The sequence below is a fragment of the Dunckerocampus dactyliophorus genome, chromosome 1 (assembly GCF_027744805.1).
Source record: "Dunckerocampus dactyliophorus isolate RoL2022-P2 chromosome 1, RoL_Ddac_1.1, whole genome shotgun sequence".
NCBI lineage: Eukaryota > Metazoa > Chordata > Actinopteri > Syngnathiformes > Syngnathidae > Dunckerocampus > Dunckerocampus dactyliophorus.
Genome location: NC_072819.1, coordinates 4328898 through 4340000, shown reverse-complemented (window position 1 = coordinate 4340000; position 11103 = coordinate 4328898). Strand labels below are relative to the sequence as shown.

The following is an 11103-nucleotide window of genomic DNA, read 5'->3' as shown; positions in this document are numbered from 1 at the left end:
GCATCGAGGCAGTGATTAAGGCAAAGGGATTCCCAACCAAGTATTGAAGATTGACATATCGTTTTGAAAGTACCATATTTTGATTGATTTGATGTGATCCTAATTTCTTTTTTTTCCTGCAAAAACTGAGAAGTAAACGGTGATTTCTTCACAGTATTCTAATTTTTTGAATTCCTGTTTTCGTGGGTTTTATGAGCTGGAAGCCCAAATTACGTAAAAATAAACAAATAAACACTTGAAATCGTTTAAATTGTGGTCCCTGAATCTATAATCTATGAAAGTTTAACTTTTTGAATGGAATTATGGAAATTAAACAACTTTTCCATGATATTCTAATTTTTTGGAAAGGGTCTGTATGTATGTATGTATGTATATGTATGTATATGTGTATATATATCCTGACCTGGGCCCGGCCACCGCACTATGCAAAAGTCCAGTTGCTGTGCTCGCAGTGAACAAAATCCAAAACAGGATTTTGCAACGCTAACTATGCAAACATTGCGGCAGCGGTTCACACACACGGAAAGGAAGGCTCTGCAGGAAAACAGGCGTCACCTCCCAGAAAGCATCTGTTGCATCCATAGAATACAATACAAATAATACATTGTAATTATAATTAATTCAAATTTTATAAAATTATAATTTTATAAAAATTAAGTCAAAATATTAAGACAAAAAAGTTGTAATGAGAAAAAGTCATCATTTTTACAAGAATAAGGTAATATTATGAGGAAAAATAATGTAATTTTATTAGCATAAAGTTGAAATGTTAAAGAAAAAGACTTTTTCAAAAAATAAATATTCATAATATAAGAGAAACTTGACAACACAACAAATAAAGTTGTCATTTTGGGGAAAGTTAGGCTGGGGAAGCTAGCTTAGATGTCAGTCATAATCATAATTACGTCAAAGTCATAATTACGAGAAGAACATTTACAAGAAGTTGGAAATAAAAATAAAAAAAACAAAGTCTAAATAGTAAAAAAAAAACAGGAAAAAATAGTGACAATTTTACGAGAATAAACTTGTAATATTATGAGGAAAAATAATGTCATTTTATGAGCACAGAGTCAAAATACAACAAATAGTTGTAATTTAAAAAGTAAAAGTTGTAATATTATGAAAAGACAATTTACAAAGACTATTTAAGAAGAATATTTGGAAAAACAAAAATAAAACCCAGCAAAATGGGGGAAAAAAGAGTGATAGGCTTGTTCACCTATATGGCAAAGCTGACATGCAGTTTTTTAATATATATATATATATATATATATATATATATATATATATATATATATATATATATATATATATATATATATATATATATATATATAATTTCAATTTTCACTATGTAGCCCTCGCTGGAAAAACCTTTGGACATGCCTGGTTCATCGAGCACGCAAAATCCTTAACAGCCACTTGAACCTTTTGAAAAGTGCAAAAGGTTTGCCAGAGACCTCCGTGGCGTCACACCAGCTGTTCAGAGCGTGTGCCCGAATACAGTGCACCTTACTGGGCCACATCATGCAGCTTCTCCTGCTCTATACTCCGGTTCTCCTGATCTCCATAGTGACACACAGGCTGCCCGGAGCATGTGTCCGAATATAGTGCACTTTGCTGGGCCACAGCAGGAGGCTCCCTCTGCTCTATACTCTGGTTCTCCTGATAGTTGTGATGTGGTAATACTAGTGTCATTCCGACCAATCAACAGGTACAGTTGGTCAAATCCAAATTTGTTCAAGTCCTTATCGGTAAGAAAGTTATCAGTATCGGTTTGGGAAAAAAAAATGTTGTGCATCTCTAAGTTGTACAAGTGCGTATTGTGAATGTTTTAGTGTTCTAATCTTTGCTGTGACGCTTTGTGTCCCCCCGGCAGACCACCTAATGGACGACGAAACAAGCTTCGAGAGAAGACTACGTCCACCCATGTCCGTCGTCTCCGGCATGTGGTGTATATCGCTCAAACCACCCAGGTGAAAATGTGGCACGCAGACACGTTTAAAAAAAAAAAAAAAAAAAAAGAAACAACAAAAATGTCCTCAATTGTTGTTGTAGCTGGACAATATATTTATAATAAAAATTAAAACAGGAAAAAAAAAAGACCAAAATGTATAAAATCTTTGTTTTTGACGGCTATGTATATGTATTGTATATAAAAATGTCATTTGAATGCAAGTGTAATTAATCCCAGCAGCCAGCAGGGGGCTCCTTTCAGGAACATCATCCCTCCGAGCGCACGGCGACTGCAAATGTCAGCAGACCCGCGACACAACACTCACGATTAGCTTAGTGTAACAAACGGTCAGCACCCTCTTTTTCTACTGTTTCATATAAAACTACCAAAAATGACAGAAAAAGACACAGCAAGCGTGATGCTAATCAAACATTCCTCACAGCCGAGTCAGACCTCCACCGCTACGACGTTTGTGGCGCGTGTCTTCAGGAGTAAATGCGCGGAAATCCAACCCGAGGATGTACACTCCCCCCAACCCCCTGCCGATATTTATGTTGCACACCAACGATAACGTGCAAAAAAAAAAATAAACGGGAAGCTTCCCCAATCTGCCGTCACACTTTGCGCCCTCTTTTGTCCGAACAGCGTTACTGCAGTGTCATTTATATTGTCTGTCCTCTGCACTATTGGAGACGATTTTTATTTTTAATTTTTTGGTGCGTGGAACACGGGTCACAGTTTTATTCGGATCGAGTTCAAATTTCTGTGAGTTCATAGCGATACTTGAGATGTCGACGTGGGCCAAAAAATGTCTCGAATTCATTTTGTTTTCGTAAATTTTACGTGATTCAGAATATCGGAACTTTTACGCTACATTTTTTCTGTTTTTTTGAAGGGTGCAGATTGGGGCAGCAGATCAAGCGGCGACTGCCTGACACGGTTGCGTCAGGGAGTGTGGGGTGGGCAAGGGAAGGGGTCAAACGTATTGTTGTGTATGATAATTGTGTACGTGCGTAAAGACGAGTTGAACAATGCTAGTTTTTGTTTATCACATCGGCGAAGTAACAAAAACAAAGTTGACCCATTTGAGTTGAGTTGTATCCCGTAGAAATATTGCTTCCAAAACGCCAGAACGTGAAATGACGCCGACGTCATCGATGGGTTCTCTAGGCTGGTGCTCGTTCTCTGTCCTGCTGCCTGGTGATGTGAAAGGCTTGACAACAAATAAACAAGTGTTTCAACTCTATAAGTTTGTCTTTGCCTTCTTCGGGAATGTTTTTACGATGAATTTACGACTAACTGTTGACTACATTTACGACTATTGAGTCACACCTCAAATTAAAGGTCTTGAGGAGCACTTTCTGGCGCTGCCCTTAGATTGTGGATACTACCTCACAGGATGACGTAATCACCAAAAAAAAAAATTTTCGAAAATGTCACCATCACTAATTTTTTTTTTCTCCAAACACAGTGGACATGTAGTAGGTAGGTAAGTAGGTAGGTAGGTAAGTAGGTAGGTGCATGGCTGATTAGTTACTGTTGACGATAGATGTCGTCGACCTTAAGATCGCAGGTGGTCAACCTTCAAGGAGTAAGAAAATTGGAGGAAAAAAAAATCACTTTGAAGCAAACCACATTGAGTCATATCTCAAATTAAAGGTCTTGATGAGCGCCTTCTACATCTGTGTCTATACTTTTGATATTCCTTAATAGAATCACGCAATCACCAAAAAGCATGTTTTTTTTTTATGGAAAAAAAATTACTGCTTCATTTTTTTCACAATTTTTGCCCAGTCAGTTACAAGCTTGGTGGACATGTACTAAGTAGGTAACACGTCATTGATAGATGTCACCTTCAAGAAGATCGCCGATCGTCAAAGGTCAGGAAGCAAGAAAGTTTAAAAATGACTTCGCAGGAACCCACATCGAGTTATATCTCAAATTAAAGGTCTTGACGAGCACCCTCTACATCTGTAATTATATTCTTGATATGCCCTGCTGGGATCATGCAATCACCCAAAAACATGTTTTATATCCTTTGGAAATATTTTCAACCTATTATTACAGATAAATAGCCAGATATAGTCATCTAATTGTTTTGTTTTAAGGTGTGCGCGGAGGGAGTCCCTCACGCACACGCACGCGCACACACACACACACACATATGTAAAACAGGCTTTCACAGTGTTTGCTGTGTTGCTATGTTTGACTCACAGCAAACGTGAATCACAACTTTTGCTGCAGGATGCTGCTGCTTCTGATGCTGTCCCAGTGACACACAGCAGACTTTCCCAAAACTTTTGTTTTGGAAACGGTCTTCCACCAGTGGGAAGCACATGTGTTGCCACAACACCGACACGTATACTGTACACTCGACTGTACGTGTGCATGCATGAGGGCAAAAAGAATTGTAAAGATGTGAGGAAAAACTAATATTTTTTGACCAAAAAAAGAAAAAAAAATGTTTTCATGAAGTCATTATATTCCGATGAAAAAGTCACATTTTCAGAGAATATATTTGTAATTTTATGTATTGTATAGTTAACAAGAAAAGCCATATTATGGCAAAAATAATAATGAAATAAATAAAGTAAAGGTAATAAATAATAAGAGTAATGAGGATGTTTTTGTACGATAAGGTATCATGGGGGGGGAAAAATATTTTATAACCTATTTTGTTCTAAACTAATACAATATGAGCAAAAAGTTGTCATTTTGTAAAAATAAACTCAATACGATGAGTGGAAAAATATTATATAAGAACAAGTTGAATATCATGAGGATAAAAATGACAAGAACAAATGCATGAGAAATATATTTTTACATTGAATTTTCCAAGGTTAAAGTTGTAATATGAGGAAAAAAGTGTTCATGAGATTAAAATTATGATGAATTATTTTAGTGTTTTTGTGGAAAAAGGGGGAAATTTGATTTTTTTTTTTAAATAGTAATTTTTAATATGAGGGGAGTGTCAGATTTACAGACGTCGTCATTTTGAAGTATATATTTTTGCAAGAAAACTCGTATTCTGAGAATTAAATTTTGTAACATGAGGACATTTTTTTAGACAACATAACACGAGGGGGAGGGAATTTAATTTGACAAGAATCAACTTTTACTAATATGAGAAAAAAGTTGTGATTTATGAGAATAAAATTGGTGAGGGGAAAAAATGGTTTATGAGAACAAATCTGTCATATTATGAGAGTAAAAACGAAGAATAAAGGCATGTCAAGAGTTTTAACATATTAAAGTTGTAAAGTGAAGAAAACAACTAAAATCACAATGAGAAAAAAAATACTATTTTTTTGTGGAAAAAGTCTCAATATCAAAATCATTTTATGAGGAAAAGCTATTTTTTTTAAAGAATAAACTCATGATATTATGAGTATTATTTTCAAAGAATATATTTGTCATTTTATGAATTGGATATTATACAAGAAAAGCGTATTATGAGAATTAAAGTTGTAATATAACAATTTTTTTATACAATAACATCACGTGAGGGGGGGAATGTAATTTTGCAAGAATAAAACTGTAATTATGAGAAAAAAAGCTGTAATTTTATGAGAATAAACTTGTAATATGATGATTTTATGGGAACAAATCTGTCATATTATTATCAGGGTAATAATGACACGAATAAAGGCATGAGAAAACTTGTAACATATTATAGCTGGAATGTGAGGGGGAATAAACAATAAAAACAATAAAATCATGATAAGAGTTATGGGAAAAATATGTATGAATAAAAAATATATATTAATAAAATATTGATATAGTAAAAAATAATGCAACACATTTTTTGTGGCAAAAAGTCAGAATGAGAGTCATTTTATAAGAAAAAAAGTTTTACTTTTTTTTTTTTTTTTTAGGACCAAGTCATATCAGGGAAAAAGTCTCATTTTTACAGAATATATTTGTCATTTTCTGCATTGTACATTTTACAGTAAAAGCCGTATTATTCTGAAAATTAAAGTTGTAATATGAAGACATTTTTTTTAATACTATACTTTTTTCTTTTTTAGAACAAAGTCATTAGATTTTATTATATTATTTTTTAATGATGAGAAGCGTTAAGGGAAAACATATAAATACATAAAATCATTTTTTGTGAAAAAAGTTGTAATGCGAGAGTCATTTAATGATTTTTTTTTTTTAGAAAGTCATATTATGAGGGGAAAAAGTCATATTTTCAGGGAATATATTTTGCAAGAAAAGCTGTATTATTATGAAAATTAACAGACATTTTTCATACGTTCACGTAGCACGAGGAGAAAAAAAAAAACATTCCACAAGAACAAACCTGTAATATTGACTACAAGTTGTAATTTGTTGTAATAAAAAGTTAGAAACGTGTGATGTGATGAGGGGGGGGGAATCACACACCATGGGAAAAGTTTCAACTTATTTTATTTTATTTTTTTTATGACATTTTTATTTGTGAGGAAAAAAGCTTGATAATAAAATCTCAATGGGGGTAAAGAACTATTTTTTTGTGGGGGAAAAAAATAATTATTTTAGAATTACCTCATAATGTTCAATATATTTTTAAAAAGTTCAGTAAAAAAAAAGGTTATGGGGAAAATAAATACATTTCAAAAAAATTGTAATATGAGGGGAAAAAAAGGTCATATTATGAGGAAAAAAGTCATATTGTTATGAGAATAAAGTCATGAGAAAAAATTTCCCAGGAAGAATTTTTTTAAGATTATAAAGGGAAAAATCCTTTTTAAGAACAAAAGAACAAGAAAATTGTGCTATGAGGAAAAATGTCAAATATGAGAAAGAAGCAACGAGCGGCGCTAATATGACCTTCGACCCTTGCTTTTGATAAAAGCCGGGAGGTCTAAGAAGTTGTTGGGGTATTTCTGTTGGCAAGCAACTGGCCTGCGGTCAGGGCTCGTCTTCCCACCATGCAAATGTCCACTGGCGTCACGGCCGCCGCTGCTCATAAAACACAGAGGCGCGGCCCGAAGTCCACCACAAGGGCGCTCTCTCTCTTCCATACAGGACACACCGTGCCTCCCCACGCCTTTTCAAGACCGTCTAGCGCCTTCTCACCTCAGCATGACCGCCGCCTCCTCCGCTCCTCTGCTCCTGGTGAGTTCTGAACTCCTTTTTCTTTTTCTTTCTGCAACTCACCCATGTGACGAGCAGCGGGAAGCGAGCCGACCCGTCACCTCACGTGCTGACGTGTTTTGTTTTGCACTCGTCAGCGTCTCCAGTTGGTGGTGGCGTTACTGGGAGTGGCGTGCGGTACCCCTCTTGGTCCACACAAGTGCACTCACGCCAGAAAATGTCGGAACACGCACTTCCAGCACGTCTCCGATCTCAGAGATTCTTCCGTCGCTCCGTGGGAACTCATGTGAGTTTATTCTTAAACTTTATTTAAATGGAAAAAAAAGAGTTGAAACTTAAGAAAAAAGATAATTTGGGGAAAGTAAAAGGGGGGTGTGAGTGGGGGACTACATTTCTGAGAGGAATGACGTGAGAAAAAAAAAGTCATATTCTATGAATAATGTCATAATGAGCAAAAAAATACGTGCGTTGCCAAAACATAAATGAATAATACAATTATTTTTGTTATATCAAATACAATATTATTTATTTTTTAAAATAATAAATCATTTTGTTATTAATGATAAATTAAATTAAATACGTACTTATTATTTCATGTACATTCTTAATATATTATGAAGAAAAATCTCATTTATGTGTGTATATACACGTTTTTTTCAAATACAATTCTAACAGGAGAAAAACAAAATTATATATTTTTTTGTGGTGAAAGTCACAATGAGAAAAAACTTAGTCTTTATATTATGAATTAAATATATATATATATATATATATATATGAAAGAAAATACATTGCAATGAAGGTGAAGCAATATTAGAAAAAAGTTCAGAATTTTTAAGTCAGAATTTTACTGCAAAAAAGTTCTAATGTTACTAGAAAACAATTGTTCTAAATGTTTTTTTAATTCAAATATATATATATATACACAGTATATATTATATATATATATATATATATACACAGTATATATTATATATATTTGTATTAAATAAAATTCATATATATATATAACAATTATTTATGCTATTTTTTTGCATTTTTAAATAAAGGATAGGAACATTTAAATAAACAAAAACATGATATTTAATATTATTATTACAATAATATTATTACAGGAATAAAGTTGTAATACGAGAGAAAACATTTTTATTCTGAGAAAAAAAATCAGTTCCAGGTAAAAACTTTTTTTTACAAGAATATTATGAAGGTAAAAAAATGGATGCAAAAATAAATTTGATTATTAAAAAAATATGTGTGTATATATATATATATATATTCATCAGATCATATTTTCCAATAACCATAATAAACAAATTATTTCTCAACGTTTTGATTTTAAGAAGAAAGATTGTGCTGCTGCATTTAGAACCAGCTGGAGACGATGTAAGGATGACGGATCCAAAGCACAACATAGGGAATTACAGTCGTCCAAGCGACAAGTAGCAAATAAATGAACAACATGCTCAAAGACGTCAGCGGGAAGGTCAGGTTTTACCTTCGCTAACTCACGAACCTCAGGTGGAAAAAGAAGAGTCCATCATTTGTGGACAAGGAAAGAGGAAGTTTAGGCACACGGCCCTGACACTTTCCACACAAATAAAGGCCATGGTGGATAAATGCTGCTATTGATGACATACTTGACATGTGCAACGAAAAACTGTCTTTGGTTTGAGAAACTGTCCAAATAAAAGCGAGAAACGGAGCACTGAGGACATATTAGCCCTGTGAACTTAATCCCTACAATGATTTAATCGACAACCTGTTGTTTCTTATAATTCATATTAATCCAGCACATAATATTGCCACGATTATGAAATAAAATGAAGTGTTCGTGTATCTTTTAGTCAAATGACAAATGATATCGGTCGGTGTCATGTCAAATAACAACACTTCCCATAAATGTTTGAAGTCAATAATGGCGTGATGTTTTCACGCAATGATGGCTAAATCTTTATTGGCTTCCATTGCGTGTTTATTTCTAACATATGATTTCACTTCACCGCTTAAAATGTGCGTCGGCTTTTTGCCATGTCTTGAAAAAGGGGTGTGTCTTGTGTGTACGCAACCTTTATAAGTGAGGCCCCTGAACAGTAGTTGCTGCTGTTCCTCGCTTCTAAGTGACACTAGTGGCGCCGGCTTGCGTACCGTGCTGTTTTCGAAGCGGTGGGTGAGCGTGGATTCCTCTACTTTTTTTCAGGCTGAGCACAGAGGAGGGCAGAGAGCCCGAGGTCATCGAGTACGCCGTCTGCAAGAGCTGTACGGTGGACGGCATGGTGGCCAAGCCCATCGTCATCCAGATTCCCGTCTGCAAGAGAGTCAACAACACCCTTTGGTTCAGGTGTCCCTACGAGCTGGCGGTGGGATGCACGTGTGTGTCACCGAGCAGCAGGAGTGACCCCCCTCCGCATGTTGGACGCTTCAGCTAGTCACGTTTCTGTTTCTGCATTTCTTTTCTTTTTCTTATTGTTTCCAATGGAAAGACTCCCAAGGGTTCCTACGCGAGTATGAAGAAGTATGGAATTTGATTTTTAGAAATTTCCACATCTGGAAAAGTATGTAAAAATGGAAACTGGAGTTTCCAAGACTGTTACGACTGTTCTGTTTTCTCAAAGATTACGTTATGAGTAACTAAAAACAAAAGCAAAAAAGTGGATGGATCTGTTTTTCTACGAGCTACCGTGGTGTTTGCCCCCTTCCTGATTGGATTTTTTTGCATGTTTTTTCACACTTCAATGTTTCAGATCATCAAACTCATTTAAATATTAGTCAATGACAACATAACTCAACACAAAATGCAGTTTTTATATGAAACTTATTATTATTAAGGAATCAAAAAAATCCAAACCTACATGGCCCTGTGATAGCAAAAACTGCCCCCCCCCCATAAAAAAAATAAATTCACTGAGATTAATTGAGCTCTATCAGGAAAAAAGATTTGGGACTCCAGCAAACCACAGTGAGAGCCATTATCCACAAATAACAAAAACATGGAACAGTGGTGAACATTCCCAGGAGTGGTCGGCCAACCAAAATGACCCAAAGTGCGCAGCCACGACTCATCCAAGAGGTCACAAAAGACCCCACAACGACATCCAAACAACTGCAGGTCTCACTCTCCTCATTTAAGGTCAGTGACCGAGCCCTCTAGACATGAAATAACACCCCTATAGTCACCTCTTATTTATACTCTTATTCCCTAATATAGTCGACATAATAGAAAATAAGCCATTTAAGACATAAATAAGACTCGTGCTCGTGTGTGTTGCTGTAAATGTGTTTCGGTGCGGGAAGTGACGTCAGGGGTTCAGAGTCGAGTTTTAGTTTGGCGTGGATTACGCCCGCAACAGTAGCCCGTGTTGGGGATTATTGTGCCTGTTGCGAGATCACTCAAGCCTGTCGTTAGGGTGATCACGTCTGGTGCTTGTGTTCCACCCATGACAGCAACATTACAGCAACATGACTGACGCCTGGCGATCAGCGTAGAATACTACATATTTTCACAGTGTCTTTGAATGCCTCTTCTGGCCCTTTATTTGTATTTTACTTCATTTAGCCATTTTTATGCTTCATTTCGGAAAAAAATATGTAACATTTGTTTAAATATACATATTTTTTACTAATAGTAGGCCGTATTCAACCACGAAGCGGCCAGGGGCGTCCCTCAATGTTGTCCAGGACGCCACACGTTGGCTATGTGAGGGGGAAATGAGGCGTCTTCCTTTGACCGATTGTGATTTTTTGACTTTTGTTGCGGCAAAATGTTGCATTTGTTCCGTCAAAGACCCTAAATTGTGGTCAACACGAAGAGACGCGCACCCAGGTTGCAACTTGGCCTACGAAGATGTCGTGACGTCACCACGCTCTGTTATACAAGCGGCATCATAAAGCACATTGGCTGCTTTGTCATAGAGTCACACAGACGCTGGTGCAAGCCCATACGACAAGCGACCTCCCGCAGCGACTCGGTGTCTACGCGCTCCACCATGCAGACCCAGCCAGAGACGACCGACCCCCCGGCGGCGTCCCACACCACGTCGCCGCTGCAGGAGAAGCTGGCGAGGAAC

At 36.1% G+C, this 11103-nt stretch overlaps 1 protein-coding gene across 5 annotated transcripts in view; it reads left to right on the top strand.

The window, feature by feature from the left end:
- The window catches only part of LOC129174335 (cryptochrome-1-like), a 26894-nt gene extending 23688 nt beyond the window's left edge, over positions 1-3206 (top strand). For all 5 annotated transcript variants that reach the window (XM_054766468.1, XM_054766456.1, XM_054766380.1 and 2 more), the window contains one exon: positions 1880-3206. In XM_054766468.1, coding sequence (XP_054622443.1) covers positions 1880-1888 — 9 coding nt within the window. In that variant the 3' untranslated portion in view covers positions 1889-3206. The remainder of the gene's footprint in view (positions 1-1879) is intronic.
- Positions 3207-11103: the final 7897 nt, after the last annotated feature.